The sequence below is a fragment of the Chiloscyllium plagiosum genome, unplaced genomic scaffold (assembly GCF_037043375.1).
Source record: "Chiloscyllium plagiosum isolate Xiang-an unplaced genomic scaffold, Cpla_swu_hap1 HiC_scaffold_35, whole genome shotgun sequence".
Classification (NCBI taxonomy): Eukaryota; Metazoa; Chordata; class Chondrichthyes; order Orectolobiformes; family Hemiscylliidae; genus Chiloscyllium; species Chiloscyllium plagiosum.
The window spans coordinates 11,315,751-11,332,159 of record NW_028270173.1 but is presented as its reverse complement, the minus strand read 5'-3'; the positions used below and the strand labels follow the sequence as shown (position 1 = coordinate 11,332,159).

Sequence of the window (16,409 nt, the reverse complement as noted above, 5' to 3'; positions counted from 1 at the left end):
AAGGATTCAACATTGGTAATGGTATTGAGTGTCAAGGAGTGATGGTTAGATTCTGCCATTTAGTGATGGTCTTGGTCTGGCACTTGTAGTCCAAATGTTATTTCTTATTTACTAAGAAACCAGCAGTTTAGCTACCAAGTAATTCTGTACATTTTTCTAAAAGAAAAGCTCATTTTCAGTGACTTACAATTAGGACATTCACAGATGTGAAATATATACTAAGACTAAAAATGCTTTTCTTCTGTGATGAACTATTTTCAGCTGTATTAACATAATTTCACCAAGTTACCACTTATGTACATTCAGGAACATTTTAAAAATAAATTTTGCAAACCAAGATATGCAGTTGGGTTTGAGCATAAACTTGAGGATAAACATTTGCAAATTTTATCACAGATGGTGCAGAATGCAGGAACTTTATGCAATGTATACTTTTATAACATTATGATGCAGTGAATTATGTATGAAAATTTGAAAGCTGCTTTAAGATCAATATTTGCTATTGTGATTGGTAACTGACCTGAGTGGATTTCTCCATTTTTTGTAATCAACTCCTTAGTAAATAGATAAGTACATGCCTGCATGTTTAGATGGATAAAGGACACGCTTGGCAAATTCCAGAAGTGTTTTTCGAAAATGTGTTGTACCTTTGCACATTCAGAAAGTCATGTGTAGAACAATTCCATCAACAATGCATGGAAACTATGTAAGGATCTCTTCATGGACTGTTTTCCAATGGAAACTGAGGTTTTAGTTGTATCATCCTAATCCTAATCTGAGCAGGTTGTTATTATTGTGAAATTAAGACTTGGCTAAAATTGTGCTTCTGTTACAGTTTAGTTAACGACTTGGACATCAGCTGCTTCACCTATAGGAACTTTGGCAAGAACTTCCCCAAACTACATGGTATAAGTCCAGACTCCTTTGTTCAGATGGCACTACAATTGGCATATTTTAGGTATGCACTTATGGTGGAAAAAACATTTCGAGCTGTCATTTTGGTGATGTTGAATTTAATCTCACACAACTATTACGAGTTCAGTTACAGTTTTGATATGCTCGATAATTAACGTTGATACAAATACTATTGGAATTGGATGACATTTAGGATCTGCACTGAAACCCTTCACTTGACTTCTTCCTGATTAATTGTGTCTTGTATTGGCTTCTCCAGAGACCTTTTTGTTTCTCTTTACATGTTACATTTGTATGAATTATTTTGATGGAATTTTTAAGACCTTATAGAAGTTTCATCCATTCAAAGGTGAAATGCTTCATTTTTAAAAGCATAATGTTCATGTTTACATCTAGGAGTTATAGGCCATTCAACAAGGAGACTGAGAATGCTCGACATGATAAATTTGCTTGGTGTACATAATAGCACAAAGTTTTCATTCCACTATCCTGAGGCAGATATATATTAAAATTGCTTGAGGTCAAATAATGACACTGTGCCAACCAGTGATCCCTCTTCTATATAAAATTAGAAAGAGGTCATTCCATTTCAACAGGTTTATGGTGATATTCAGCCTCTGTATATACCTCCTTCCACTCCTCTCCACCTATCTTTCAGCATATCCAAAAGTAAAGTCTATATAGCTCCACAGCAACATAGGGCTGCTCTCTCATTAGAGAAAAAATAACTGATGGTGGTTTAACCTGAGGGCCATCACACCTCAGGTAAGGGGAAAGGTTGAGAAGGATGGTAAGCTCAGTCAGTATGGGAATTGAACACAAGCTGTTGGGATCATTCTGCATCACAAACCAACCATCCAGCCAATTGATCTAACTAATCACTATAACACTATTCATTTCTCTCTCATTGTTAATTTCCATGATGTATAGGAGTCAGTGTTGGACTGGGGTGGACAAAGTTAAAAATCACACAACACCAGGTTATAGTCCAACAGGTTTATTTGGAACCACTAGCTTTCAGAGCACTACTCCTTCATCAGATGGTTGAGGAGCAGGACCATAAGACACAGAATTTATAGCAAATGATTACAGTGTCATGCAGTTTAAATAATATTTTGATATATTGAACAAATATATCAATATATCATTTTAACTGCATGACAATGTAATCTTGCTCCATAACCACCTGATGAAGGAGCAGCGCTCCAAAAGCTAGTGCTTCCAAATAAACCTGTTGGACTATAACCTGGTGTTGTGTGATTTTTAACTCTGTTAAATTCATCCCTGTTCTTCACCTCGACTCCTGTCTTTGATAGCGATGTCCATTTTCTAACCATTCTATTAGTTAAAAAAGTCACTCTGAATTTCTGCTGGATTTATTATCTTGCATTTATAACTCATAGTTATGGTCATCTGCTCAAACATAAACATCTCTTTTTTTGTTAACTCGAGCAAATTGTTTTGTAATCTGGAAGCTCTTTGTCAAAGTAACACTTGCCTTCCCTTGCACAAAAAAAGCTCTGGCTTGTTCAATCTTTTTAGTTTTATTCTTCTTGCTATCATAGTTGGAGTGTAAACTTTTCAACATTTTCTGAAACGGGTGGTGATGACCTGGGTATATTTTGGATTCTCACTGGCCAGAATAGCGCACATTAGAAATGGGATGAATAAATAATTTGTTTCAATGTGGATGTTCAACTTCCATTTCCATTTTGGTAGATACTGCTGCTTTGATCTGTCTGCTTCAGACAATCCATTTGACTGGTTTTTCTAACATTTTTGGCTTTTCCCCAGCTATGTCCATCCATTGCTAGTTTAAAGTATTGATATCTAGGCATGTAACCAACGTCATATCAGTTGTGATGTCCAGTTGATTAAGGGATGTGACTGTGCCTTGAGTTGTGTTTCATTCCTGTCCAGATAACACACATTTTGTTAACTGTGGAGAGAGAAATGAGCTAAACCATCTAAATCAGTGACCTTTCATGAGAAATTAATATAATCTGAATTGCCAGCACGTTATGGGAATTCTCATTTGCCAGTTTAAAATGTTATGGCTTTAGGAGCCTGTTGGCAGGTTATAAGCACAGTAAATTCTTTGGGGCTACATTTCTCTGCACTGTACATTCAGGGTAGAGTAGGCCTTCCTGTCTGATAACAACATCAAGCAGCTCAAACAGTTAAAACACTGAGGCTGCATATTAACTCACATGTTGTACCAAGATGTGTTCGGAAATCATTTTTTACTTTTGGATATCAATTGTGGTTAAGCAAATGTGGATTCAGTTGGAAAGGACTTTTTAATGTTAGTTCAGGAAATGTGGGCGTCACAGGCAAGGCCAGCATTTTTTGCCCGTCCCTAATTACGCAGAGAACAGTTAGTAGTCAATCACATTGGAGTCCCACATTGGCCAAACCAGCTAATAGTGGCAAATTTCTTCCCTAAACAACATTAGTGAACAAAGTAGGTTTTCCTAACAATCAACAGGGGTGACTTGATCTCTGTTAAGCGAGCTTTTGATTACAGCTTTTTATTGAATTATCTGCCTTGGTGGTGGAATTTGAAACTTTATCCCTCAAACATTCTGCATGAATAGTCCAGTAATATCAACTCCCCTCAGCATTGAATGCAGTTTTAATTTATAGTAAACCCAAAATCATCTTGGTTTCAAGTTGAAAATAATAGCGTTGCTTTGCATTCATCTTTTCTGGATTTGTTACAGAATTGGCTGTTGTTCAACCATGCCTATTACTCTTATTTTTATTGGTCTTTACTGCTACTTTCAGGATGTACAAGGAACTGTGTGCCACATGTGAGAGCGTCTCAATGAGAAACTTCCATTTAGGACGCTCTGATGTAATCCGATCATCATCTTCAGATTCCTTGGAGTTTGTGATAAGCATGGATGACCCAGAAAAGGAGGTACTTTGTCACTAGAATTTACAGAAATGTGTTGTGCTCCAGCCCTGAAATTAATTTGAGCTGGTCAGGTATCAGCAATAGGAACTTGATAGCTTTTGAACTGGATTCTGAGGAAGGGTGACTGGACCCAAACCATTAACTCTGTTATCTCTTCACAGATGCTGCCAGACCTGCTGAGCTTTTCCAGCAATTTCTGTTTTTGTTTTGGATTTTCAGCATCTGCAGTTCATTTGGTTATTGTTGGGAATAGCTGAACCTTTTCCTTTGGAGCTCTTGTCACGAACGATTTTGATTCTATGGCCCTGATACTCACTCGCTGATTCCAGTGATGACTCTCACTGGGGAATGTCATTCCCTCACCAACCCTGACTGGGGATGATCACTCATTGAGCCCAGTACTGACCCTCACTGGGAATCTCTGCCACTAACACCAGTCACTGACCCTCAATGGGGAAACTTTCTTACTCACTCTGGTACTGACTCTTGCTGGCAAACATTATTCTCTGACCCAAGTACTGACTCTTGCTGGCAATCTCTCTCATTGACCTTTGCTGGGGAGTATCTCCCACTGACCGTCATTGGGGAATCTCTCACAGATCCCAGTTGCAGAACCTCACGAGGGTTTCTCTCTCACTGACCCAGTCATTGAATCTCACTGAGAAACCTCAGTCACTAATCCCAGAACTGACTCTCACCACGGTCTGCACTGTCTGATTGCAATGAGACCAGCAGAGAATATTATTTTTAAGGTGTAATCTAGTGAAGATAAATTGATCATATGCAGTTCTATCTGACATTATGGACATTAATTACGGAAGGAACTCCTCTAATCTTAACATGCTGCAAAACATGTGATCACAAACCAACCTTTTCTGCAGTAACTTGTTTGTTTACTTTGTGTAAATTTATCAAGATTATCATAATGTGATTTTCTCCACTTCTAATAATAGATAAACCAGAAGAGAGCAGCACTGGGAAAAGCTATTGATTGCCATAGTGCTTACACTGACATGGTAAGAGGGTGTATGGAGAACCTGTACCATTATTCTTCATGAATTAAGCTGCACTGTAGGTCTGTTCATGAGCTTGGACTTCCTTGTTGCATTTTCTTTGGTCCAACAGTCAGTGTGATTTCAATTAATTTATTGGACGTGAAAAGATTGTTTCTTTGACAAACATCTCCAAATAGAATTGAGTGGGATAAGGGTTGATTACAAACTGTGGGAGAAGGAAGTCAAGGATTAATGAAAGCAGGCTTACATTCTCAAAAGTTGTAGATCTGAGGAATCTGAGATTGGGTATGAAAGGATTACGTGAACCTTTCAAAATGACAGTTAAGGTTCTGTTGAGGGAGTTTATGAGTAGCAATAAGGAAGAATGGAATGTTGAGGAAGGCAGAAAGAACTATTAATAATTTTGGTATTTCAGTAGGTACAGTAATGTAGACATTAATTACTTTTCACATTTCCACTGGGGTGTTAGTCTGTGCAGAAGCATGAAACTAAGTATGAAACCCTTATTATTGTGGCAAGTGAAAGCCACAAGAGGAATTTATATTCATTACTATTGGTATATAGGTAGTGGTTGAAATAGAAATGCTGAGGATATTAAAGACTATTTGTAGCTTAAGAATCTAGTTCTGAAATTTTCTATATTACTAAGCCTTGAATTATATAGAACACTAGACAGGATCATTAAAGCAGATGGCAGTCATTAGCTATCTGTGTAATTTAAATAGAATGCTTAACTTTCAATAATAATTTTATTTTGTTTTACTCACAGGCACTTAAAGGATTAGCAATTGACAGACACTTGCTGGGCTTGAAGCTCCAGGCTATTGAAGAGGGTCTGAGTGTACCAGAGATCTTCATGGACACATCGTTTGCTGTGGCAACACACTGGAGACTCTCGACAGGACAGGTAGGTTCAAGCTGGAACAGAGAATGATGATTTCCATTTCCATAGCCATCTGAAATGTCATTGGCATTACCGCACAGCAGTCACTCCCAGATATGTGTCATTGTCTCATTGTCTAAGTGTCCTGTTACCATGTTCCAAACAGTAAAATTCTAGTACTTTGCTTGCTAGTTTCATGAACCTATTTTACTCTCTTTCTTTTTCTTTAAATGCCCGGTTGTGTTTCACACCTTACAATCTCCTGGGATTGTTCTAAAACCTAAAGAATTCCAGAAGATCAAAACCAAACCAAACCAAACCTCTCTCTGTAGCTGCTACCCACTCTTCTCCAAATAAACACCCTTGAATATTTTCCAAGAGGAGCCACAGTTTAGTACCTCATCCAAAGCAAACATCTTTAACGAAGCCGAACTCCCTCTGCTGTATTACTGAGAAGGACTTCCAACAGCAAAGCCTTTAAGTGTCAGCCCAGATTAAGCACTCTAATTAGGGTGGTAATAGCTTGTCAGTTCAGGAAAATGAAGTCTGGGAGAATGTAGGCACTTGTAAAACCAGAGGGAAACTTGCAGAATATTAGGGAAGATCATTTACAAATTGCTACGCCACTGCAAGATCAAGCTTTCTGATACAATGGTTAAAATTAAAATTACCATTGAAATTAAACATCGTGGAAGAAAACTTTGCAACAAATGTTCAATTACACATGCAGCTTGATTTTTAAAAATTTGGCTCATGAATAGCCCCAAAACTTAACATAGAATATTCTTGCACACTATTGAGCACTAGACTAGGTTGAAATTGTATTGTTTTCTGTTGTGAAATGCAAAATGAGATGACAGCAGAGGTTAGTTACATCAATATTTTTCATGGGATGCGTGTCACTGGAAAAACCAGCATCTGTTGTCCATCTCTAATAGACCTTGAGAAGGTGCTGATGCTTTGTGTATAAGAGCACTTCTGGATATGAAAAAAAAGAGAAGCCATTGCTGAATTGCCTTTTTGAGCCACTTCAATTCATTTGGTATAGGTACACTAACGGTGCAGTAAGAAAGAGTTTCAGGATTTTGACCCAGTGACAATGAAACATCAGTGATAGGATTCAAGTCAGGATGACTTCTGGGGGGATGTACAAGTGGGAATGTTTCTATGCACTTGCTGCCTTTATCCTTCTCATGATTTAGAGACACCAGTGTTGGACTGGAGTGGACAAAGTTAAAAATCACACAACGCCAGGTTAAAGTCCAACAGGTTTATTTGGAAGCACTAGCTTTCGGAGCGCTGCTCCTTCATCAGGTGATTGTGATCAACCACCTGATGAAGGAGCAGCATTCCAAAAGCTAGTGCTTCCAAATAAACCTGTTGGACTATAACCTGGTGTTGTGTGATTTTCTTTAACTTTGTCCTCCTCTGCATCAGAATCCTGGTTTGGAAGGTGCTGATGCTGCATTGCATCTTGTGGATGCTACAAATTGCTGCCATGGTTGTGGAGGAAGTAAAGGTTTAACTTGGTTTTTTTGGATGCTGATCAAGGTGGTGTCCTGGAAGATGCTTGTTGAATGTTGTTAGAGTTTTACTCATCTAGCAGGCAAGCAGATAGTATTCCATCTCGCTCAGGTGCAGGTCAGGTGAATTGGCCACTCTAAATTGCCCATAGTGTTAGGTGTGTTAGTCAGAGGGAAATGAGTCTGGGTGGGTTACTCTTCGGAGGTTTGTTGTGGACTTGTTGGGCCGAAGGGCCTTTTTCCACACCGAAGGGAATCTAATCTAATCATTAGGATGATCCCGGTACAGAGGGATTGTTTTATGAGCAAAGGCTTAATAGGTTGGGACTCTACTCACTGGAGGTTAGAAGAATGAGAAGTGATCTCATTGAAACATTTGGAATTCTTCAGGGCCTTGGCAGGGTAAATGCTAAGAAGATGTTTCCCCTCATAGGAGAATCTAGGACCAGAGGCCACGGTCTCAGAATAAAGGGATGCCAATTTAAAACTGACATGATGTGGGATTTCTTACTTCAGAATGAAGAGCCTTTGGAGCTCCTTGCCACAGAGAGCAGCGGAGGCAGAGGCCTTGTGCATATTTAAGGCTGAGATGGATTCTTGATCAATACAGGAATCAAGGATTACAGGGAAAATGCAGAAAAGTGGACATAAGGAATATTGGATCTCACTTGATCCTGTTGTATGGCAGAGCAGGGGCCAAATGGTCCTATTCTTGGTCCTATTTCTTATGATCACTTCTGACTTACTTTGTAGACAACTCAGACTTGAGGGTGATAGCAGATGAGGTTTTTGCTGCAAAATTCTCAGTCTCTAATCTCTTGTAGCTGCAGTAAGTTGGTGGTAGATGGAATATTAACAAATGTATTGGGAGGACTAGCTAATCCTCATTAGCATAAAAGTAAAATAAAGAATTGCTGGTGGTCTAAAACAAAAATTGAAAGTGCTGCAAAAACTCAGCAGATATGGCAGCATCTGTAGGGAGAAAAATAGAGTTAAATATTTTGAGTCTAGTGACCCACATTAGCCTCTGGAACATGCAAGTAATGGTAAGATTTAGCATCTCTCCTGCAGAATTGCCTCACAGACAGACCGGTCAATGCAATTCAATGAGCAGAAACAGTATTGGTATATTGAGCTGTGCACTTCCATTCTTTTGGCATCTTGGAAACCACACTTAGCTAACGCACCTCATATCAGTCACCCTTGATCCTCAAAAGGGCTTTGGGTGATCGAATTTGCTGAATCAACTGCAATTGCACTTTGATTCATCTTGTCAGCTTCTGCAGCCATCTGGGGTCAGACACATTGATCTAAGCCCCATTTTCTGATGTACATGTTATGGAGTAAAGCTATGTGGATGGTTTGGTGATGGAAATGTGATTTACCTTTCCCTGGGCATGTAATTCCAAAATAGTAACCTGGCAGAAATGGGGTTTATTTTTGATGCTATGCATATGTTATATATTTTGATGTTGGAAGATTGGTCTTAATGTTAAATTTTTTTTGCCTATCTAGGTGGCTGCCAGAGCAGACTGCGTGATGTGCTTTGGTCCCATGGTGCCAGATGGATATGGTGTCTGGTACAATCCCTTAGAAGATCACATCAATTTCTCTGTCTCTGCCTTCAACTGCTGTGAAGAGACTAATGCAGAATCATTTTCAAAATCTCTGGAGATAGCTTTATCAGACATACAGAACTTAGTTTTACAGACATCTGGTCAGGCTGCATAGGCGGGTCTGGAAGGAAAAGTCATTCTCCTGGACAAGGAAGAAGGCATATTGTCTATTGTGAAGTCATCTTCAAAAGTGTTGCTTGGTTGAGGCAGATGGTCATTTGATCCAAATACTAACTGAATTGTTAGTCAGTACCAATCTTAATACCTAGTTGCAAGATGCTAGGAGGCACAAGAATATACTTTCAGTACATTTTTAAAGGTCAAGTTTTAAAGCTCGTTGTTCTCAAAATGTGTTTAATGAGACTCAAATTTGACATTTGTCTGATATAATATACACGTGTCTTGTGTTTACAGTAATGTTACAATGCGATGTGTTTTTGTGAATGTAAGAGATGGGCTTCATTTATTATTTCTGCTGAATGCCCTTCCGTTACATAATTAATGATGGACACCTTCCCTGGTACATGAATTGATTTCTACATAGGTCAATGTATGCAGAAAATAGAAAACTGTTACAGCTATCTGATAAATCCAATTACTCATCTTTTGCTATCTTCATGCACACGTTGTGCACTCTATGATTGCCTCTCATCCCAAAATCTAACCATGTGGTACAGTGAAGACCTGAAGAACATAAACACTAATCTGTGATTTATTGTGTTCCACCTACCAACCCTAAGACCACCGCCCCCACACCCCCACCACCCCGCCTCACATTTCACATTTTGTTTGCGGTAACATTTCTGTGTGTTTGTACATGAAACCCCCAAGACGGGATCAGAATTTGTCAGCGTCAGTACCATAGAGTTTGGTCATACAGTCACTGAGAAGTTCATCCTGAGTATGTGGGTTAGGTTTGAAGCTTGATCCCAAAGAAGGTGATAAATAGTCACCATCCTTTAAAATGGAATGTTTGTTCAGAAACAATGAGTGATTTTGAAATATATTTCTCATGCAGATACTTGGACACATGGCTGTACACATGTTGGTTCATGCCAGTGTTATGAACACTACTACTATTGATAAAAGGTGATAAGGTGCAACGAACATTTTAAATAAATAATTATTTCAATTTTTTTTCTCAACTGCATTTCTTAGTATCTATTTTTCATGCAGTTGCTGTAGTCTATTGCAAATGTGAATTGAGAAGAGTGAGGTAACTTGAGCTTGGCATCCATCTACAAGATTGTAAGTTTGTTCTATCTTGAACAAATACATGTAGATTCAGCAGGAAAAGGTCTTTATTTTTAATTGCTGTAATAGTTAGCACTACGCATTGTTATGGCTCTCTGTGGAGGACATTCACAACTTCCCACTCAAGTTTGCTGTTGATCCTTATTCAGTGTTTGCATCAGCTTTTATGCACACCGACACCACAAAGAGACCATTCATCCCTTTATCCTTTTGTTGGCCTATGAAAGGGCAGTTCAGATGAGTCCAACACCATGCTCCATTTTTCCATAAACCTGCAAAATTTGCCATTTCAGACACCTTAAAGACAATTAGGAATGGGCAATAAATGCTGACGTACCTAGCAATAAGCACAGAACATAGAAACGTACAGCACAGAACAGGCCCTTCGGCCCACAATGCTGTGCTGAGGATTATTCCTAATCTAAAATAAAATAACCTAACCTACGCTCTTCTCAATTCACTGCTATCCATGTGCATGTCCAGCAGTCACTTAAATGTCCCTAATGACTCTGCTTCCACCACCACTGCTGGCAAAGCATTCCATGCATTCACAACTCTCTGCGTAAAGAACCTACCTCTGACATCTCCTCTACACCTTCCTCCTAACACCTTAAAACTATGACCCCTCGTGCCAGTCAATCCTGCTCTGGGGAAAAGTCTCTGACTATTGACTCTATCCATGCCTCTCACTACCTTGTATACCTCGATCAGGTCACCTCTCTTCCTCCTTCTCTCTCTCTCGAGAGAAAAGTCCAAGCTTAGTCAGCCTCTCTTCACATAAGACAAGCCCTCTAGTCCAGGCAGCATCCTGGTAAACCTTCTTTGCACCCTCTCCAAAGCCTCTGTATCTTTCCTACAGTAGAACAGGATACAATATTCCAAGTGTGGTCTCACCAGGGACTTGTAGAGCTGTAGCAAAACCTCGCAGCTCTTAAACTCGATACCCTGTTAATGAAAACCAACAGGTTTCTTAACATATGCTTTCTTAACAACCCTATCCACTTGGGTGGCAACTTTGAGGGATCTATGCACTTGAACACCAAGATTGCTTTGTTCCTCCACGCTACCAAGAATCCTGTCTTTAATCCAATATTCACCGTTCAAGTTCGACCTTCCAACATGTGTCACTTTGCATTTATCCAGGTTGAACTTCATCTGCCATTTCTCAGCCAGTGTTTTACATCCTGTCTATGTCACGCTGCAGCCTGCAATAGCCATCAATACCATCAACGGCACCTCCAACCTTTGTGTCATTGACAAATTTACTAACCCAGCCTTCAACCTCCTCATCCAAGTCATTTATAAAGACTACAAAGAGCAGAGGCCCAAGAACAGAGCCCTGCGGGACACCATTCACCATTAGCAGAATACTTTCCATCTACAACCACTCTCTGCCTTCTGTCAGCCAACCAAGTCTGACTCCAGATAGCCAAATCTCCCTGTATCCCATACCTGCTGACTTTATGAATGAGCCTACCATTATGAACCTTATCAAATGCCTTTCTGAAGTCCATATACACCACATCCACTACTCGACCTTTGTCAACCTGTCTTGTCACCTCCTCAAAAAACTCAATAAGATTTTTGAGACATGACCTGCCCCTCACAAAGCCATGCTGACTGCTATGCTTTTCCAAATAGTCATAAATCCTCTTCCTCAGAATTCTTTCCAAAACCTTGCTGACCGCAGAAGTAGACTGACTGGTCTGTAATTGCCAGGGATTTCCCTATTCCACTTCTTGAAACGAGGAACAACATTCGCTTCCCTCTGGTACGGCTCCCATGGAGAGTGAGGAAGCAAAGATCTTCACCAGTGGCTTAGCAACCTCCTTTTTTGCTTCCTGGAGCAATCTAGGATAAATCTGGTCTGGCCCTGGGGACTTATCAATCTTAATGTTTGTCGAAATTTCCAGCACATCAACTTCATGTCAAGCCTGTATCCCAGCTCCTCAAAGTTCTCATTCACAACAAGGTCCCTTTCCTTCGTAAAAACCGAAGCAAAAAACTCATTAAGGGCTTCCCCCATCTGCTCAGACTCCACACACAAGTTCCCTACACCATCCCTGACCAGCCCTACCTTCTCCCCGATTATTCTCTTATTCATCACGTATGAGTAAAACGCCTTTGGGTTCTCCTTAATCCTTCCTGTCAAGCTTTTTTAGTACCCCCTCCTGGCTCTCCTCACTCCATGTTTGAGCTCCCTTCTAGTAAGCCTGTAATCCTCTAAAGCTGTACTAGATCCTTGCTTCCTCTACCTTACGGAGGCTGCCTTCTTCCTTTTGATGAGAAGCTCCTCTGTTTTCGTCATCCAAGGATCCTTAATCTTACCCTTTTTACCTGTCTCCGAGGAACAAATTTGTGCATCACTCACAACAACTGCTCCTTAAACAGTCTCCACATGTCTGCTGTGCCCTTTCTGTGGAACAATTGCTCCCAATCTGTACTTCCCAATTGTAATAGCGTCATAATTTCCTATTCCCCAATTAAACATCTTTCCTTGGTAGCTGCTCCTTTCACTCTCCAAGGCTATGGCAAATGTGAGGCAGTGTGGTCACTGTACCAAAGTGTTCTCCCATCACGAGATCTGACACCTGTCCTGGCTCATTGCTGAACACCAAATTCAAAATGGCCTCTCCTCTTGTCAGCCTGTCTACATACTGAGTAAGGATACCCTCCTGAACATACCTGACAAAAACGGCTCCATCCAAACCATCTGCACCAAGGAGGTTTCAGTCAATATTGGGAAAGTTGAAGTCACCCATAACAACAACCCTGCTACATCTGCATTTTTCCAAAATCCCCGGCCTATCAATTCTTCAATCTCCCTACTGCTATTAGGGGGGTCTGTAGAAAACCCCCAATGAGGTGGCTGCTCCCTTGTTGTTCCTAACTTCTACCCATACTGACTCAGTAGGCAAACCTTCCTCAACAACCTTCATTTCTGAAGCTGTAATGCACTCTCTGATTAGCAATGCTACACGCCCTCCTCTTTTTCCACCCTCCCTGTTCTTTTTAAATGTTCTAAACCCTGGAACATCTAGCAACCATTCCTGCCCCTGTAAAACCCATGTCCCCGTTATGGCCACAACATCATAGTCCCAAGTACTGATCCATGGTCTAAGTTCATCACTCTTATTTCTGAGACTCCTTGCGTTAAAGCAGACACACTTTGTTTCATCACGAGAGAAACCTTCCTGATAGATTCATTACATCCTGTGACTGCCCATCTACAACTACCCCCCTCTCAGATATGTAACTCTGGTTCCCGCTAACTTGCCAAACTAGTTTAAACTCTCCCGAATCATGCAAACAAATCTCCCACCCAGGACATTTGTACCCTTCCAGTTCAGGTGCAACCCGCCCTTCATGTACAGGTCCCACCTTCCCCAGAAGTCATCCCAATGGTCCAAGTATCTGAAGCCCTACGTCCTGCACCTGCCTTGCAGCCACATGTTAAGCTGACTGTTCCTCACCTGTCTCGTGGCACCAGTAGCAAACATCCACCTTTTAAAATTATTTTGGAATCTGTTTCCATCACTTTTTTGCCTATAATATTCTAAATCACAACAGCTCGCTGACATTTCCCTATATCTTCCTTCTATCTCTTTTACGAATGATGTTAAATTGATTGCCTCTAAATATTTATTTACTTAGAGAATAGTTTTCCTTTACTGCTGTGTTTTCCCAAATATGAAGTTTTAATAGAATCAACAGCCTGTTAACAACTGTACACAATGTAACAAGTAAAAAGTAACAGGAAAAAGAGCCCAAGAACAATTGAAAGCAAACGTTTGTTTCTGGTGATTGTAGAATGTTATAGGACAACAGTTGACCATATGACAAACCTACCCTTCCAGATTATTACCTGGTGAATGAAGTCACTTAAAAGTTTCAGATGAACCCAGGAGTTATAAAAGTTAAATAGTACATGGGTACAATCAAATCAAATGAGAGCATAGTTAAGATTATAAGATTTGAGTGAAAGTATTCAGGGGGAAACAGGATTTTGGGTTTGAACCCTAATGCTGAGGCTTGAGCACAAAAACCAGGCAGACATTCGAATCTGACACCAATGGAATGCTACACTGCTAGAGGTACCATTTTCCATAGGAGTCTTTCAACTAAGGCCTCACCTGCCCTCTTCGGTGGATGTGAAAAGGTCTCAACAATATTTAGGAATGTAGCAGACAGTTAAATAAATGCTGGAATACTCAGCAGATTTTGGCTGGAAACAGAGCTAAAGTTTAAGGCCAATAACACTTTGACAAGTCTTTAACCAGAAATAATTTTTTTTGTAAGAACTGGTAAAACTGATGGATATTTCCAGAATTTTCTGAATTTACTTCCTGTTTTCAGTACAGGTCCCAAGCTCTGAATTTTTCTCCCCATGCCTCTCTATCGCATATCTCCTTTAAGATAATCCTTAAAACTATGTATTTCATAACTTTTGGACACCTGACCTAACATTGCCTGTGAATCTCAATACTGCTGTTTCATAATGTCCTGGAGTGATGCTTTAGGACTATGTAAAATATTATTTAATATTGTTTTGAGGGAGACAAACTCCCAGTCAACATCAAAAAAGTATATTTTCTGTACAATATCATTTCACTGTGAATTAAATTGGTTATTGTGTTTACGCTTCAAGTCATTACACTTAAAATACTTAATTGGCTGTGAAACAATTTCAGAGATCGTGTGGTTGTGAAAGGCACCACATGAAGGTAGTTTAAATGCATGGACTAAATGTGGTGGTCAGAGACCCTTAGAAGAGTGATATTGGACTCAATGTGAATTTTCTTCTTCCTTGATAAGCCCCTGTAATGATGAGAAAGTTGAAAAATATAGCTGGCCTTAGGAAATCTCTTTTTTTTCCTAAGTTGAGGAAATAAAATCTCCACTTTTCTCAAACTTTAAGCGGTAAATTCTGAATCCAGCTGATCAGCAATCACTGTATATTCAATTGTTTGTATCTCATCATTAGCTAAATCTGTCTTACTCCTACAAAACTTCCAATTATCCTCTTGTTCCCCATGAAACTAGATAGTTCCAATTCCCATCATGAAATGTAGAGTGGTTAACAGCTCACCATTTGCTTCTCCGGACTTTCAGACAGTTGCATCTTCACCACCACATCCCTGCACACACTGGACACTGAGCTCTCCCAGCAAGTGGGCACTGGTCATCCAACAGCCTCACAACATGGCTGCATTCAGACTAACTCACACACCATCTCAGCCATCAGGACTTCACTTTGGAATTAATTGAGTCTTGTTCCTTGCATGCTTCTACAAGATCACTTGGCCACGGCACTCATCACTCACCTCAAATTTCCCAGAAAGCAAACACTTCCAAACAAAATCATCATAAAACTCAGGTTAATTCTGTTTCCCTCTCCACCAATGCTGTCAGTCCTGCTGAGCTTCCCTCGTGCTCTCTACTTACATTTTAGATCTCCAACAAATGACCAGAAGATGTAGAATCAGAAGTGGAACATTCAGCCCAACAAGTCTGCCTGTCATTCATTGAGATCATTGCTGATCTGATAATCTTCTTCACTTTCCTGCATTTTTCCTACAGTTCTTGATTCTGTTACTGACTAAGAATCTGTTTACCTCAGCTTTGAATAGAATTAACAACCCAGCCTTGATAGTCCTCTGTAGGAAAGAATTCCACAGATTCTGTACAGTCAGAGTCACACAGTATGGAACCAGACCTTTCCGTCTAAGTTATCCGTACTGATCAAGTTTCTCAAACTAAATAGTCCCCCACTTAGCTGCATTTAGTCCATATCCCTCTAAACCTTTCTATTTATGTACCTGTCCAAATGTCTTTTAAATATTGTAACATATCTGCATCTACCACTCCCTCTGACAGTTCATTCCACATATGAATTAGCCTCGATGTAAAAAAAAGGTTGCTCTTCAGGTGCTTTGTAAATATTTCACCTCTCACCTTTAAAATGTGCACCCTAGTTTTGAACTCACCAATCCGAGGATTGTTGCTATTCACCTATCCATGCTCCTCATGATTTCATAAACTTCCAATTAGGTCCCCTAACCTCCTACGCTCTAGTGAAAGAAGTCCCAGCTATGCTTATAATTCAAACCCTCCAATCCTGGCAACATCCCATGAAGTCTTTTCAGAACTCTTTCCAATTGGATAATGTCCTTCCTATAGCACAGCAACCAGAACTGTACACAGTACTCCAAAATTGGTCTCACCAATGTTCTGTACAACCTCAACATGATGTTCCAACTCCTAGACTCCATTGTCCGAGCA

The 16,409-nt window shown here is 40.0% G+C and overlaps 2 protein-coding genes across 2 annotated transcripts in view; one reads left to right on the top strand and one right to left on the bottom strand.

The window, feature by feature from the left end:
- LOC122541429 (carnitine O-acetyltransferase-like) overlaps positions 1–14,762 on the top strand; it is a 46,040-nt gene extending 31,278 nt beyond the window's left edge. Inside the window, exons 10-14 of the mRNA XM_043678194.2 lie at positions 836–958; positions 3,703–3,838; positions 4,789–4,851; positions 5,621–5,758; positions 8,773–14,762. Coding sequence (XP_043534129.1) covers positions 836–958; positions 3,703–3,838; positions 4,789–4,851; positions 5,621–5,758; positions 8,773–8,988 — 676 coding nt within the window. The 3' untranslated portion in view covers positions 8,989–14,762. The remainder of the gene's footprint in view (positions 1–835; positions 959–3,702; positions 3,839–4,788; positions 4,852–5,620; positions 5,759–8,772) is intronic.
- LOC122541467 (uncharacterized) overlaps positions 5,464–16,409 on the bottom strand; it is a 17,571-nt gene continuing 6,625 nt past the window's right edge. Inside the window, exon 3 of the mRNA XM_087978696.1 lies at positions 5,464–5,769. The gene's annotated coding sequence lies outside the window, so the exon portion shown is untranslated. The remainder of the gene's footprint in view (positions 5,770–16,409) is intronic.